The following is a 17,500-nucleotide window of genomic DNA, read 5'->3' on the forward strand; positions in this document are numbered from 1 at the left end:
CAGCTTCATCAGTCAAGCTTGTGAGTACTTCGAAGCACATTTCTTTTTGGTGACGAAATGATATCCAACAATCTGCCGAAATGCACAGTACACTAGAGATCTACTCGGAGTGAGCGCAACATGGATGCAGCTAACGAGGTTCGCCCCATGATCGGGCATTGGTCGTGAGACTTACCACCTCACCTGCGCCGTTAGTTAATGGCGCTGCTTCTGCCTCCCTGGTATAGTCAGGCAAGGTGATGGCTTGGCACGAGCGAAACTTCTCTATTAACGCTGATTGTCTTTCTCAATGCAATTGTGTAGCCAGTTGTAACGTGGACGTGCAAACGTTACTTTACACTAGAGACCCTAGTGATGGTGTTTCAGCACATAACAAGAAAAGCTAGCTACTCCAAGGGAGATGGTGGAGTTGCAGATGAGTTCTCATTCTCCTGTGCGGGTACACACGTGGGAACACAACGTTTGCTGTTCGGTGAACGACGTTGCATGTTTGTTGTGCTGTGTGTGCGTGCGTGCGTGTGTGTGCGTGTGTGTGTGCGTGTGTGTGTGTGTGTGTGTGTGTTTGCGTGTGTGTGTGTGTGTGTGTGTGTGTGTGTGTGTGTGTGTGTGTGTTTGCGCTCTGTGTATGTGTTCAGTTGTCAAGGCATGACCCCGGCCGAGTCGGAGCTGGCTTTCCTCGACCGTATTCGCCTGCTGGATATGTACGGCGCGGATGTACACGTGGTGGAGGTGAGTGACCGCGTGCCAGTGTGGTGAGTGTTCCAGCCCGCCATGTGGCATACCGTAATATCGCCACGACTACAGCACTGCAGCGTCTGCTCTAGGATTTCAAACCCGCCGGGTACACGTGTACTGGCGCAACCATTGCAAGCGGGTCAGTCTCGGTTACCGTAAAGTCCGTTGCAAACGCCCACCCCATTTTGCAAGATCTGCTGGCCTGTGCACACTGACCCCATGCACTGTCACCCCTACTGTACGAAAGTGCATCTCACACCGTAGCGCGAAGAGCGCTTTGCTACGGTGAACTATGTCCACTTTCCTGGTTTTGGGGCACTAGCCACGAGCTAGCTCGTAGTGATTTTATGATGATGGTTGTTTTATTACGCAAAATCAAACGGGTGTTTCTTCCGAATAACAAGGTAGCAAAGAACGGAGTATTGCAGGACGTCAGCCAGGAACCAAATACACTTCTGACGATGCTTCAAGCCATCATTTTGAAATCACACCACGCTCAAAGGCAAGTGTTCTTCTCGAGCATTTCAGAGTTTCAACAAGTTAGCAGCGACTTTGTAGGTGTAGCTTCTGTGACATGCCCTGTTCGACTTGCAACTGCAATACTGCGACCAGTCAAGTCGTTGACTGACGCTTCGTCAGAACAATCACTGTTCCGTTCTGAAAGCGCGACATCATTGGCACTGCAGAAATTTCATGAAAACCAGATGGATTCGACGGCATTACCACGTGGAGAGCGAACTACCACAAATACGACTCTTTTATCGAATGAAAGGAAATCTCGACAGAAGTTTCTCTTTGCAGCAAGATAATGACAATCGCTTTTGCACAGCTTCCTGGTAGGACATAGGCAGTTTGTAGGTATTACACTTGTTTTCGTACGCATTCGACCTTCATGCCAGTTTTTTTACAACTATATTGACCTGAAATAGACGAAAATAGTACAGTCGACCTACCCTTATAACGATATTTGCGTCACGCCAAGAAATATTGTTATAAGGGTAATATTGTTATAGGGGTAACTGGTTCATTTCATACACATACGTCATAATTCATGGATTTTGTTCTTTTTTACACTCTTCATAGCATAAAAAACTGACATACATGCACATTATGTGCACAGCAAGGTGCCAACTGGTGCCCCATTGCATTTCGCCATGTCCCAACGACTTATCAAGTGAAGCTTGCCCTACCTGGATAGTAGGCTCTACATATTCCCTGCTAGATATTGTTATAAAATGGAAAATGTCGATTGGTCAGCCCATTTTATATCGTTATAGGGGTAATATCGTTATAGCAATATTGTTATAGAGATAAGGCATTGTATACACAAATCAATGGAGTGATTTGGTTTGCCAGAAAAATATCGTTATAAGGGTAATATCGTTATAGAGGTTATCGTTATAAGGGTAGGTCGACTGTATGGACCCGCTGGGGTGGGCGTTTGCTGCGAAGTGGGCGTTTGCAGCGGACTTGCGCGGTACATTCAAGTGCGGCTATTGTGTCATGTACATATGGGAGTCTTAATAATAATAATATCTTTATTAGGATGACCCAGAGGCTTGTCGCCTATCAAGGGGTTCACCGCTTTGAAGGATGTCTTAAGACTCACTGATGGAGCATCGTCTTCTCCTTGTGTGTGTGTGTGCGTGCGTGCGTGTGTGCGCGTGCGTGCGTACGTGTGTGTGTACAGGGATCGAAAGGTGTTCGGCTGACGATCGCCTTGACGCCGAGCTGTATTCGCATCCTACGTGAACACCAGCAGGTGGCATGCTTTCTGTGGTACGTTACCATGGTGATATAAAGATATTATACATTGTGCACTACGCGAAGGCACACAATAAAAACCTTGGCAAACAAATTCCGTTGTGACTCAGAGTTTCATGGCTGAACCAATCATCAGACAACGACAGTGGAATAGGAGGCAGCGCTGGTATATCTAAGTGGAGAGAGGTGTGATAATACAGTAGCGGGAGGGGTTATATTGTTCTTGTTTGTTTGGGTTTTGGTAATTTTCTCTACGAGGTCTTCTCCGATTGGTGGACCCATGCTCATTGTGTTCCACTGCCCTATGCGTTCCTTTTCATTGAGTTCCAGTGCACTTTGTGTTCATTTTCCTCTCTTTTCATTCTAATTAAATTTTTGATGTATTGCGTTTTTGCTTGCCAGTACAAGAGGCTGATGCAGTAGCGGGAGGAGTAATCGTGTACATTATGCACTAAACAATTGTCTAAGGTCTTCAGGCTGCATATAGTGCAGCTCTAAGGTCCAGTGGACAGAGCCAGTATCACAATGATCACACAGCAATGACACAACCTAGTCTCTTTCCGCCGTTACTCAGAGTTTCGTGTGAAACACTCGTCAGACAGCATGCGGCGGAAAAGGACTTGGTGGTGTCATTGCTGTATGATCACTGTATTGCATTGTGCACTATCTAGACAACTGCACTGTCGTATGTCCTGTGTTGAATACTGTAATTTCACCAATTTTCGGTGTACTTTTATTTTCGGTACTTTCGGTGAGTCTGTTTCATACCTAAAATTTCAATACACCGAACAAACACTAACACACATAATCCAATAGGGAACTGCTTCTCTGTACCTGAAATTTCTGTTCACCTTTTGCCCTCACACCGAAAATATTGAGCACCTAAAATTTCTGAAATTAGAATACCCTTGATAGCATACTCTGTATAACTATGGACTATCTGATGATCCTCTAAAAACCTGAAACTCAGAGTTACGGCCGAACCGCTTTCTGATTCTTTCAAGTGTGTGTGTACGACGCATATGTGTGTGTGTTTATGTGTGTTTGTGTGTGTGTGCGTGTGCGCGCGCGCGTGTGTGTGTATGTGTACGCACATACACATGTTTGTGTGTTTTGTGTGTGCCGGTGTGTGTGTGCGTGCATGTGTGTGCGTGCTTGACACTTTAGGTCAAAGATTACACGCATCACATACAAAGGCCGCAAGTTCACTATTCGTCAGCTGGACAGAGTTCAGGTGAGCATCGGAGTTGTGTGTTGTCCTATTCATTCCAAACCTCAGGGTTTTCGAAAGATATCTTAGGCTGGTTTGGTCTGCCAGCCGAAGTAAAATTTACTGGTGGAGTGGGGGGGGGGGGGGGGTAGCTTTGCTGAAATTTAGAGTCCAAGGTAGGGGGGGGGCTTCACAGAGTGCCTGTTGCAAGGAGTGGTATAGTCAATATCACCGTGACGACCGTAGCGTGTGCGATGCCCCTGACTACAATCCCCGGGAGTGAGAGTGTGGGTTCATCAGGAGAGAGGTGGACGGAAAAGTTGTGAGTGTTTCTGTTCAAGGAAAAACGCCCTATACTACAGTGCAGCCCGGTGAAAGCCAGTCGCGTCACTCAAGTTTGCGCCGTGCATCATTTCACTGCCTGGTGTTCGCAGGTCAAGGGCTGTGCTACGCCCGCTGTGCTTGACTGACACTGTGACTGGATTTCATTGAGCAGTAATGCACATAAATATGTCAGATTGCCGGCAGGTAGATTTGCAACAGTGCATGATGGAAGGTCCTGCGTCATGTAGTCTGTCGACTTGGTGTGTTTTCGTATAGTTAATTTTCATTATGTTCGTCTGTCCTCCTATTTCGTTACCATGTGTAGGACGAAGTGAAGGAGAAACCGTTTGCGTTTCTGACCGGCTCAGAGAAGCATTGCAAGTACGTGTGGCAGTGTGCGGTCGACGCGCACGCCTTCTACACAACGTGAGTACCGTGCCGTGTGTTGCTGCTGCTGCTTCTAGACATGTACTGCAGTAGCTGATGGTGCTGCTGTTGATGCTGTTGCTGCTGCTGCTGCTGCTGCTGCTGTTGCTGCTGCTGCTGCTGCTGCTGCTGTTGCTGCTGCTGCTGCTGTTGCTGCTGCTGCTGCTGCTGCTGCTGCTGCTGCTGCTGCTGCGAGGCTGGGAGAGTTTATACTTCAACTCGTGTACTTCTGTGCGCATGGCGATTGTCACACAATGAATGCAAATTAACCTTTTCTCTCCCTCCCCTCCCCCCCCCCCCCTCTCTCTCTCTCCCTCCCTCTTCATCTATCTTTTTTTCTCACGCACTCTCTCTCACACGCACACGCACGCACACACACACACACACACACTCTCGCTCTCACACACACACACTCTCTCTCACACACACACACACACACACACACACACACACACACACACACACACACACACACACACACACACACACACTCACACTCACACACACACACACACACACACACTCACACACGCACACTCTCTCTCTCTCTCTCTCTCTCTCTCTCTCTCTCTCATCCTGACCGACACGACCGCAGGAGACAGGAGACTGGCATTGCTGGAGCACCACCAGCTGCCGCCGCTCGACAAGCCAAGAAGGGAGGTTTTCTGCGCAACACTCGAGCACGTCTCAGGTATCGTATTTACCGTACCGTATAAAACTCATCCAGATGTTTTGTCACGAAATATACACATCCACCCTGCATATCACCATTCATTTGATCATCGTATAATCCGCACTGACCTTTTTTCTGGTCAATTAGAAGTGTTTAAACTGCGGCTATTGCTGCGGAAAATACAGCATTTCATGACGTTTCCTCCACTTGTAGATATTCATAGATAGATTCACAGTGGATCGATATTGCCTCCATGTTCTCCATAATAGTTACCGGTTGAACCATTCTTTTCAGATCCCCTTGTGCTTCTCCTGTCCTCCATTCTTTCCTCATCTCAGCTTGTCCTTGATTTGCACTGCCCTGCGTCAGATGAGGAGAGCATGTTTAGAAACGTATGACCTCAGATTATAGTGTTGGTTTGAGCTGCACAGACGTTGCTTAAAAATGCCGCTTTCTTGCCTTGTTTGAATGCCCCATGTATGAGCAGTGGTCGGAAAGACAAGGAGAAAGCGGCAGCGGCTGCTGCACAGCATGCTCCACACCCGGCGCAGGTCTCAGCCAGTGTGGAGTCACAGCCAGTGGAAAGGTACGCTGCTCACTTGTTTGTAGTGTGTTTAATACACATCCGAATGACATAATATTATAGTCAGACCTCGCATAACCGCACACATCCGTTTTCCACAAAAAAATATCCGGATAGGCGAGGGAACCGGATAACCGAACACACATATTACTGTATGTATGCATGGCATATGCTGTAAATCGGTGACCAGTGATTTTCTTCCGGATTGCGAGGGACCCGGATAAAAGACGACTGGATAAGCGAGATCTGACTGTACAGTCGACTCCTGATATAACGAACACCATTTGTGCCGGAGAATTACTTCTTTGTAGCTTTTTGCATAGCAGTTTTTGCTATACTTAATCTCGTGTAGCAATCTTTGATTTTTGATTAGCACAAAAAAAAAGGACGTCTGTGTACATGTCCCGTTAGCTTCCACCCTGCGTGTGGTTACTTGCATCATACATGTGCATGCAGATTGAGAGTACAGTCATGTACCACCTACGCTGCACTGTAGCTGCATGTCCTCATTTTCTCCCCGACCCTCCTTCCCTGTAACATAATAACATATTCGCTGTCTTGTCATTGAGCATTTGTGCTCGTTTGGATTTGCGAATTCAAATAAAGTATACAAACAAACAAACATGTTACTTGCCGGCGCAAGCTGGGCCTAGAGGCATCGCTACTATTAAGACCAAGGGGTGTTCTTCCCAGACCAATGACCCTGGACAAGGAGTGAGTGGGTGTCAAAAAAAGAAAGAAAAAAAGTAAGGTCCGCAGGTCCGCATTACCCCAGCTATACGAATGTGTTTTGAAACGCGACCAGCTTGGGAAGTTTCGCTTGTGGCAGACCTCCACCATGCCTGATTATTATTATTATATGATACCAGGTGTGCATGCGATTGTGTGAACACACAATTACATCTATGACTAGACTCGGGTGGAGAGCCAAGGAGAGCCAATTTATAAGAAGAAAAGAGGACCACAGAGTGACAAGTAAAGTAAATAAAAAAAAGTAAGAGTGACAAGTTACGCTATAATACCCACTAACACCACATATAAGCTTATTCAGCGATTGTAAAGTAACTGGTGGTGTTGGTGGATATTATAATCGTAACTTGTAGCTCTTTGATCCTCTTTTCTTATGTCTATGACTGTCTGTGTATGTTGCTATGGTAACAATTGTACGCTTTTTGGTATGTTGTTGGTGTACACGGCGGTGGTGCAGGACGAGAAGCGGGAGAATTCTACCCGGCTCAGGTAAGCGCCGAGAGGATGCGGCTGTTGAGCTGTACGACAGCCAGCGGTACTGTTCTTGTCTACCTTCTGCTCTTGGTGTGAAGGCTGTGGGAGACGGAAGTCTTTGAAGTGAACACACGTGCATGTTGCATAGAATTTCTTGTACGATGTGCACACGCTGTCCTCGGTTATATACAATAAAACCTGTCAAGGCAACCACTCGGATATGGCGACGACCTGTCCTAGAAGACCACTAAAACCAGGATCAAGGGATGCTATTTCCAGTCGAATGACCCTGGATAAGGAGACCACCTGGTAACAGAGACCACCGTGTGAAGGTCCCTTGAGCGGTCGTCTTAGACAGGTTTCCCTGTATTATTGAAGTAAATGAACCCCGCGCTGCTATACACTAGGGGTGAAACAATTATACCGAATACTCGAGTACTCGCTCGGTTTTTTCAGAAATAATCGTACTCGGAATAAATCAGAGTACTCGTTCATACGTGGTACATGCATTTACCACAGAAATCTGCAGTTTCAGAGCAGCAGTCGGCAGATATTGATGTGCAGACTGTGTGGTGAACATTTGTTCACGAGTAGAGAGAGAGCCCAAATGACCCAGCAACCAATATAACAGAGAAAAATGACTGCCTTTCGGTTCAATCAGGGTTGTATCATGTGATGTTAAAAGGCCCTCGGTGTGCAATTTTTAGGAGATGAAGAATACTCGAATACTACTCGAATACTCGAATATTCGATCGGAGAAAATCAGAGTACTCGAACGCGGGATCTCAGTGCCAACTTTCACCCCTAATATACACACAAGTCATGCTTGTTCTTTCTTACTGTACCAATTCACATGAGAAACTTGTCTAAGCACCCGCATACTCCATTGCAGTCATTTACTCATTATCAAGAGACCTCAACTCAAACACTCAAACATGGTCTCTTTGCTGCATACACGTGACAGGGTATATTGTAGTACGAATTTCCAACCGGTTACGGTCCAATGAAGAGTGGGGGTCCCCCGTGGAATTTTTTTCAAAATACAACCAAAATATGGCACTCGACAGCAATTTAACAGATTTCTTGGTGCTGGACTGTAGCAACGCCGTTGCTACAGCTCAATGACGCGGTTCGACCGTACAAACTCGTGACCCTAGTACCAGCCCACGCGGCTTCGCTGGAAGTATCCGTCCAGAAAAAAGCGTTTGACCATTCACAGCTCCATTCACCCACAGAAAAGTACGGGCGGTTGGAACTGATTTGTAACTTTTCAACCGGTCGCCAACAATTTCAACCGGTCGAAAACCGGTTGGGGCGGTTCTAGAAAACTCCCTGACGTCACTTGAAGTATTCACCAAGTGTTTGGGCCTGGCCCATCATGAGCCCGAAAATTTGGTGAACATTTCAAGTGATGTCCAGTGTGTGAACTCTTGCGGGCTTTGAATTTGACTCAACGTTTTCACTTGGAATCCAAAGCGCCTCCGAGACTTTACTTACCGGTGTTCTGTGCGTATTCCACTCCGCACTGCAGGTCCACAACCTAACCATTCCAATCAACAGCAGCAGCACCAGCAGCACCAGCAGCATCATAGCCATCCGTCTAACGGCTCTCGCTCCACGGTCGACTCCGGTGTAGCGCTCTCCCCGCCACCAGCTAACGGAGGTAATGCTCAACAAATAGCACATCAACAACAACATTCAGACGTTGGGCATCCTCATCAATTTCACCAACAACAACAGCAACAACTGCAGCAGCAGCAGCAGCAGCAACAGCAGCAGCAGCCGGCGGCTTGGATGCAGGAAATGTCGGCGATCAGCATGCGCAGTCTGAGCTCAGGTACAGGTCCATGTGTGTGTGTGTGTGCGTGTGTGCGTGCGCGCGTGGGTGCGTGTGCGGGTGGGGTGGGTGGGTGGGTGGATGCATGCGCGTGCGCGCGTGCGTTCCTACATGTGTGTTTTGTGATAGTGTGACTGGTAGGTTGGTTGGTTGGTTGGTTGGTTGGTTGGTTGGTTGGTTGGTAGGTTGGTTGGTTGGTTGGTAGGTTGGTTGGTTGGTTTACTTTATTTCGCACAATAAACGAGAACTGGATGAAATGAGTGCACAGGGATGAATTTACTGTCGGGTTTTTGCATAGCAGTTTTTGCTATGCAAAATCTCAATTGTGGCGTAAGCTACAAAAAGCATGGATAGCCTGTCCATGTATGTATGGCAGTTTTCTGCGTGTCACTGTGATTTTTGAGTAGCAGTAGATCGATTTTGCGTAGCAAACTGCGATGCGATACCGGATAAATTCATCCCTGGTGCATGGCGCGAGTGTGCTACATTTGCATTGCCTGCCTTAGGCTGTGTTTACATGAAGCGTTTCAACCCGGGTTGAGTTCGACCCGGGTCAGATTTCAACCCGCCATGTGCACAAAGTGAATGGCGCGTTTACATGACGCATTGCGCTTGACCCGGGTTGAAATTTCGCCCCGGGTTGATTTCAACCCTCCCCCCAAGGGGAGGGTTGAAATCAACCCGGGTCAAGAAAATCGTACAAACGTACTTCTGTGCGTATCTCGCGCCAGGTTTGAACAGCACTGCAGATGCAAATTTCGCGCGAACGGATTCACGTGACCATACAGGACTGTAGAAGTGGACTTTTGGCGGCATATCAGTATTTGACCCGGGTCAACTGTCTTCATGTAAACGCTCACCTCTTTTGTTTGTCGTACAGACTTTCAACCCGGGCTGAACTCGACCCGGGTTGAAATTTCTCATGTAAACACAGCCTTACCCTCCTGCCTGACTGGAGAATCTGGGCTGTGTCTGTGTTGGCCCAAGAGTCTGTCACTTCTGTGCTCGCAGTAAACCTCTCCTTTCTCCCTGCGTTCGCACCTTGTAGATGCGTCGAGCACTCCGCAACATTTCCGCCGTAACCCTCACGTCATGGGCAGTAACAACCACTCTGACCTCCATCACCACCAGCAGCAGCAGCAGCATCACCACCATCTACAGAAGCAGCAGCACCTGACAATGTCGGCCATACTGAGCGAGAGCGTCGTCGACTCGCCCCCGTCGTTTCCCATCGTCCAGCCGCAGCGCCACGGCCGGCCGACCATGTTCCACGACGGCGACATGATGGCCGAGGACACGGACACCCTGCGGAAGGGACTTCCCCCCATGGGGGCGGCCACCGGCGGCGGCCCGCACGGTACGGGATTCCCCCCGGGTCACGGCACCATGACGTCGGCACAGCATCATGCCAGCATCTCTATGACGTCATCGCCGAGACACGGCGCCAACGGTGGTGGTAGTGGTGGCGGGGCGCTTCGTCGTACCATCAGCGGCGGCGAGGGATACTCCATGACGATTGCAAGCACCCTGCAGAACCGCTCGTCCGCGGTGGACGACGTCGACGGCGGAATCTCGCCGGAGTCCGTGCGTGCCGCAACGAATCACCGACGGCAACGCTCGTCACCGCCACCGTCCGACCATCATCATCAGCATCAGCACCATCATAGTCGGCAATCGCCGCCTCCTATCCCCCATCATAGCGATCGACGTTACCAGCAGCAGCGCTACTCCCCTGACAGTCAAAGACACGCGATGGCTGACAGTCCGCCTACTCAACGTCATCAGCATCACCGACGCCACTCACCGCAGCAGAGACGACGCTCGCCGAGTCCCCGCGATCGTCGGTATCACTGGGACGATGCGCGCGGTTACCACGACGACGGTCGTGGCGGCACCACCGGGCACAGGTATCCGCCGGACGAGTTCGACGCGCCGTCGTCGGGTCGTGGTCGTCGTGACGATGGGGATCGCTACCATGACGACAGGCGGGTTGGCAGGCGCAAGTCGTCGCGGTCGCCGGACGAGAGGGATCGACGCTATCCTCGCGGCGGCGACGCGTACGACGATCGCTACGACAACAACCGGGACGGTCGATCACCACCGCGTCGATACTCTGGGCAGCAGCCGCATCACCATGACAACGGCCGACGTGATGACGACGATCACCGGCGTGACAGTGGTCGTTACCATGGTAATAATGGCAGCAGCCGAGGAGGACAATCCGGTCACGATCATCGGGCGTATTCGAGATCGCCGGAGCCGAGAGACCGTGCGGCGGACGGGCACAGACAGAACGGCCATAGAGATGGGTAGGTGACATTAGCGAACTCTATTGTGAAGGACGTGTCGAACAACCAATATGATGCCATTGAGTAAATTCACAGTATTCAAAAATACTAAATTTGTCTTGTGATCTATGCTCCAGCCAGTTCTTACAAACAACCACTCTCTGGAAAGCTATTATTTTTGGTTGCAGTGCGCGTGAAAAGGGTGTTTAGCTGCACTTGACTAAAATGGAGAGAACACGTTTGAAGTTCGTTGAACTTGCCAACATGTGTAGCTAAATACAGCACGCAAAAACCACCACAACAGCATTTGAAGTGAAACCCAGATTTCTATGAAAGCTGGAGGAGCTACACGCACACACAAGAGCATTGTGGCTCGAAAGTCAAAACCTCAAATAGTAAAACCTTCTGAGCACCCTTTTCACGTTCATTTCCTTCCTTTAGACGTTATTTGAAGGACTCTCCAAAAGTAAAGGGATCCTTATCGGGGGAGATACCGTGATCTGCGCCATGTGGTAGTTTTCCCAACCTCATCACTGATTGCATCTGCTCATCCCCTCCTTCTTGCTCCTGTTGAAATCTGTCACGTGTGTCCAGAAGTCTTTAAAAGATTCCAATCCAACTTGCTTCTGAAGCGCCCAGAAGCTCGGAAGAACACGCTTTGGTGTTTGTGCATTTCTTATCCGTCTGGCAGGACTAGGTCCAGTTGCGGAGCTCGTTCCAACGGCCGCGAGTCGCCCCTGGCCTCCCGCGGCGGCATCATCGATTACGATTTCCGCCAGACTCGCGACGGCGGTGGTGGTGGTGCCGCTTTTGGAGACGGGCATCACAGGGACGCGACAATTGACGACCGTCACCACACAAACACACGGACCACGCTCTCCAGAGAGAACGGCCATGGTGGTGGTGCTGGTGGTGGGCGACAGCGTGGAGGCGCGAGGAGTCATGACGACCGTTTGGCGGCGCACGTGGACAGACGAGACGATTCGTCGTATCGCCGCGACGACCGAGATGCCACGCACACCGCTTCACGGTATGTGTAGAAGGAAACGTGCGTGAAGTGTGTGTGTGTGTATGTGCGTACGTGTGTGTGCGTGTGTGCGTGCGTGCGTACACGGGTGTGTGTGTGTGTGCGTGCGCGTGTGATCGTTTATGCAAACTTAACATGCATGTGTGTGTACATGTGTATGTGTGTGCATGCGTGCGTGTGTCTTTGTATGTGTACGTCAACCCACTCCGTCCACACACATCTTACACAGCCGCCCACGCGATGGAGGCACCGGGTTCCGGGATGACGAGAGCCCCGTGTCACATCGACTACCCTACGAATCGTTCAGCGGCCTCACACCAGCGGAACGTTCAAGAAAGGAGTCGCGACCTCCGGTTACACCACCACCCGAGTTTGCTCCCGGGTAAGCGGTCGGTGCATGCCACATTCGGTCCTTGACCAGGGGCGTAGCGTGGGGTGTGGGGGGGGGGGGGGGGGGGGGGTGCACGGCCGATGTAGGAAGGCTGGTGCATGTCATCAAGAGTAGATAAACAAGATGCTCTATGTGGGCGAAGCGCCTGGGGCCATCCGGCATTTTCGATAATTTTCACGAAACGAAAAAGTGTAGTCATGCGTCTTGTGACCCCCACCCACTGCATCTGGATCCTAGAGGGTGGTGACGTTCCTAGAGGGTGGTGACGTTCCTACGATGCATCCTAGAGGGTGGTGGCGTTCCTAGAGGGTGGTGACGTTCCTACGAGGCGTAAAACTCGGCCTTCAGCAGAGTCTCGCGCAAACCGAAATTTTGTTTGCAACCACTGTTCTTTGTTCTATGCACGTTAGGGCCTGGTCAGACTGCGGCAAAATCGAAATAATCCTCGGATTATAATATGAACCTCCATAGTAACATACCGCCAGAGCGGCAAAATCGAGAGTTGATGCTCCAAAAAAAAGAGCAAGAACGGACCACGCTTTTCCGCTCCAAACAGGAGTTGACGCTGATACGCCATTGACGCTGATATTCACTAATTTTTTCGTCTCGATATCGAGGAGCTAATTGGCCACGGACAACGACAAAACTCATAAGGATGGTTGCAAGGATTGCACTGAAGGTGTTGGCGATCCCCAAGGTGAAGGAATTTGACGTCGTTCGTGGAGATTACCACTTGACGCTCGAAATGAATTTTGAATTTTCATTCTCCCCACATATGCAGTGTGATCGCGATTCTAATTCTGGACACTTTTCTTTTTTCGTCAGGCACTGGAAAGTTGCCACAGTCTGACCAGGCCCTTAGAGCGACTATGGTACGTGGCGACCACGTGAATGAACGTGTGTGCAAAATTATGTGTGTGTATCCGTGTGCATGCGTCTGCACATCTGTGTGTGCATGTGTCTGTGTGTTCATGTCACAGATACGGCGGGCAGTCACGACACCGTGGTCGCTCACCCTCACCCACTGACGGTCAGGCACATACCAACTCTGAGTGGTTGGCACGGCAACTGCACGACGAGTCGAAGGTGCGCAGCTCAGACAGCGTGTGTGTGTGTGTGTACGCGTGGGTGTGTGCGTGCGTGTGTGCATGTGTGTGCGGCTCTCTTTGCAGTTTGAACCTGGGAGAGCCAGGGAGTGCCAGGTAGAATCAGATAAAATCAGGGTATACATGTAGTACCCTTGGAGAGCCATGGAACCAAGGAGAACTAGGAATAACTCAGTAGGGAAAACCAAGGAGAAGAAGTTGTCAGAGGTTGTTCCATACCAACGGACATACTCATGGTGTTGTTAGAGGGACAAACCTGAATTTCCATTCCATGTCACGATGTGTCAATATCAAGGTACGAAGCTCATCCGCTTGGAGTGCTGACTGCTTCCAATAATTATTATGACCTTGAGTGGAAAGTTGAACTCGGATGGTGAGCCAATTTAATTATGGTAAAAAAGGAGAAGGAAAAAATGTTACGTGTGTCAGGTCGCTGAATGTCTCAGAACTCCTTGTCAGTTTTGTGCCATTTTGTCGCGCTCGCTGACTGTATTATTATCTGGTTAGTTATATAACTCGTAACATTTTTCTCCTTTTTTGCCTTGAGCGGAATTTGGATTACTCCATCCCCCTCCCCCCCCCCCCCCCCCCCCCACACACACCCTTGCATCTCTCTCTCTCTCTCTTTCTCATTTCTCTGTGTGTGTGTTCTACGTGCTCTCCTCAGGAATCTCCATTGTCGCCACGGAAACCCGTTCCCGGCCGTCCACACGCAGCAGCAGCAGCTGGTGTCAACGCCGCTCATGGACATCCTTCCGGCAGCGCTGTGTCTGAGTGAGTTACCTGTGCACATAATAATATCATGGTTTTGCAGCCGTGTCTTGGGGGTTACTAGTACTCTGTTTTAGGGACTTCCCCTGCTCTACAGAGCCTATTGTAGAGTCATGCAGATGACAGTGTGCATGCCAATGACATCAATGCGTATACAAATGACATCATTGTGTATACAAATGACATCACTGCGTATACAAATGACATCATGTTATATATTTTGTCGTGTGTGTGTTTGTGCATGTGTTTGTGCATGTGTTTGTGCATGTGTTTGTGTGTGTTTGTGCATGTGTTTGCTGTGACCACTGTGGTACTGTTACACCGTGACGCCAGTCAAGCTGCAGGCAATCACCACCAACACCATCGTCGTCATAGCAATCATAGGTCTCCCGGTCGCCACGACCACCAGACGCCCGGCAGCGACCACGGTCTGCCCTCGCCGCCACAGGAACTGGTACGTGTGCCAGCCAACCAGCGCTGCATACTCTTAATTTCAGAAAACATTAGGTGCTGCATGTGATGTCCTTAGCATTGTCTATCCATGGATAACGTACGGTGCATTGATTAAGATTTACATTGCCCCGCTGGGAACTCGTGGCCTGGCACGAGGAAAACATGGATGCAGTGAATGGGATTTTCGGTCTTTGACCACTTGCTGGTGAGCTGATCTACTCACCTCCCACCGCTTTAGGAGCTGCATCTGCGCCTTGATCCTTGAAGGGTGGTGGCGTTCCTACGGATGCGGAAAACTCGGCCTCTAGCCGAGTCTGACGCGAACCGTGAAAAAAAATTGGCCCGCTGGCTTTCAAAATCTGATTTTGGCAGAACTTAGGCTCAAACTCACTTTTAAAATTGCAAAACGGGATTGAACTTGAGGGATTTACAGTACGTGATTGTGCAGGTCGAGTCCACTGCTACCGTACACACTGTGATAGCAGCTCTGCATAAAGCTCTTTTAAAACCTTGTGTGATGATGCTCATTACAGTCCCGGCGCAACCGGTCCGCCTGGTCATGCTATGGCCGGACCATTTTGTTGGCAACCGACTTGTGTTTACTGCTGGTTAGATCAATGCGTAGCCACCGTCATACACAAAGTGTATGTAGCCACCATCATACACATTGTGACAAAGTGTGTGTTGCCATCATCATACACAAAGTGTGTGTCGCCATCATACACAAAGTGTGCGTAGCCACCATCATACACAAAGTGTATGTAGCCACCATCATACACATTGTGACAAAGTGTGTGTTGCCATCATCATACACAAAGTGTGTGTCGCCATCATACACAAAGTGTGCGTAGCCACCATCATACACAAAGTGTATGTAGCCACCGTCATACACAAAGTGTATGTAGCCACCATCATACACAAAGTGTATGTAGCCACCGTCATACACAAAGTGTATGTAGCCACCATCATACACAAAGTGTATGTAGCCACCATCATACACAAAGTGTATGTAGCCACCATCATACACAAAGTGTATGTAGCCTCCGTCATACACAAAGTGTATGTAGCCACCATCATACACAAAGTGTATGTAGCCACCGTCATACACAAAGTGTATGTAGCCACCATCATACACAAAGTGTATGTAGCCACCATCATATACAAAGTGTATGTAGCCACCGTCATACACAAAGTGTATGTAGCCACCGTCATACACAAAGTGTATGTAGCCACCATCATACACAAAGTGTATGTAGCCACCATCATACACAAAGTGTATGTAGCCACCATCATACACAAAGTGTATGTAGCCACCATCATACACAAATTGTGTGTAGCCACCATCATACACAAAGTGTATGTAGACACCATCATACACAAAGTGTATGTAGCCACCGTCATACACAAAGTGTATGTAGCCACCATCATACACATTGTGTGACAGGCTAGGGTTTGGCCGGACCGATCAAAACTCCTAGCGCCGGTCCTGCATTAACGTACGAGAACGGGTTTTGTACCTGCGAAATATGGGATTTTGAATGGGCGATTTATCTCTGCCTGTCTCTTTCCCCTTCTCTCCCCCCCCCCCCCCCTCCTCCTCTCTTCTCTCTCTCTCTCTCTCTCTCTCTCTCTCTCTCTCTCTCTCTCTCTCTCTCTCTCTCTCTCTCTCTCTCTCTCTCTCTCTCTCTCTCTCTCTCTCTCGTTCGCAAGGCTGGGCGGGGTTGTGAGCAGGCTTTCATTTAATCTTTTCTTATTATTTCTTATTATTTCTGCTTTTCATCTCATTACAAAAATTCTGCGCTTTTTTCTCCATCTGCGCATAAAATCTAGACTGACAACCTGCTTGTTAAATCATGCACCTGCTTTCAGGCGTCATGGTGATCATGGTATGCATCTCTCTCTCTCTCTCTCTCTCTCTCTCTCTCTCTCTCTCTCTCTCTCTCTCTCTCTCTCTCTCTCTCTCTCTCTCTCTCTCTCTCTCTGTCTGTCTTCTTCTTCTTCGCCGGCATAGATCAACGACATGATGTTGGACAACGATCTGCCTCTACCACCGCCACACCTGCTGCAGATCGCCAGTAGCAACTCTTCCGTCACTGTTACCAACGGCAACGCTAGCGGCAGCGATCCACAGGTAATGTAACCTAGGTAACGGTGCTCCGATCTCCAGGACCAAAGAATTCCCATAGTGTATACAGCTCAATGTTTTTCTAATCCAGTGATTATCCCTAGAATTAATATACAGTTGAACATCGATTATCCGACCACCTCTGGGCAGACAACTGTCAGGCGGTGTTCAGATAAGGCAAATGTTCCGGATAAGAAAAAAACTGTCACTCACACACTTTCAGTGGTTATTACTAGCCGCACGACCTTTTTACTTTTTACTTTTCAAAATTTTCGTATTTTTTGAATGGCTCACTATATGCACAGTGCGTACTCTACGGCACGTGCGGCCAAAAAAACTGTTACGGATAATCGAATGGTCGGATAGTCGATGTGCGGATAATCGATGTTCAACTGTAGATGTGGAAGGCTCTCTGTTAACTGTTTTTTTGACTTAACCCTTTCACTGCCAGCTGACCACTCAAGCCAAGGTGACAAGGCGCTCCCTGCCAGGCTGTCAGCTGAGCTGTACACCCCCTCCCGGCCAGGCTCATTTTACCTCCAGCTCAACAAAATTGAAAGGCC

General features: G+C 49.1%; 1 protein-coding gene across 2 annotated transcripts in view; it reads left to right on the top strand.

Annotated features, from left to right (window-relative positions):
* Window positions 1–17,500, top strand: part of LOC135827298 (serine/arginine repetitive matrix protein 2-like) — a 36,958-nt gene that overhangs the window by 11,766 nt on the left and 7,692 nt on the right. The window contains exons 8-23 of one of the 2 annotated variants that reach the window (XM_065339825.1): window positions 1–20; window positions 636–729; window positions 2,426–2,514; window positions 3,667–3,733; window positions 4,359–4,459; window positions 5,055–5,150; window positions 5,620–5,718; window positions 6,923–6,954; window positions 8,471–8,776; window positions 9,825–11,085; window positions 11,756–12,094; window positions 12,321–12,473; window positions 13,463–13,568; window positions 14,256–14,362; window positions 14,693–14,813; window positions 16,824–16,943. The exon at window positions 1–20 is cut by the window's left edge and continues 27 nt beyond it. In XM_065339825.1, the coding sequence (XP_065195897.1) occupies window positions 1–20; window positions 636–729; window positions 2,426–2,514; window positions 3,667–3,733; window positions 4,359–4,459; window positions 5,055–5,150; window positions 5,620–5,718; window positions 6,923–6,954; window positions 8,471–8,776; window positions 9,825–11,085; window positions 11,756–12,094; window positions 12,321–12,473; window positions 13,463–13,568; window positions 14,256–14,362; window positions 14,693–14,813; window positions 16,824–16,943 (3,111 nt within the window). The remainder of the gene's footprint in view (window positions 21–635; window positions 730–2,425; window positions 2,515–3,666; window positions 3,734–4,358; window positions 4,460–5,054; window positions 5,151–5,619; window positions 5,719–6,922; window positions 6,955–8,470; window positions 8,777–9,824; window positions 11,086–11,755; window positions 12,095–12,320; window positions 12,474–13,462; window positions 13,569–14,255; window positions 14,363–14,692; window positions 14,814–16,823; window positions 16,944–17,500) is intronic. The other variant, XM_065339826.1, reaches the window with a different exon arrangement.

Source organism: Sycon ciliatum, chromosome 11 (genome assembly GCF_964019385.1).
Source record: "Sycon ciliatum chromosome 11, ocSycCili1.1, whole genome shotgun sequence".
In the NCBI taxonomy this organism is placed as follows: domain Eukaryota; kingdom Metazoa; phylum Porifera; class Calcarea; order Leucosolenida; family Sycettidae; genus Sycon; species Sycon ciliatum.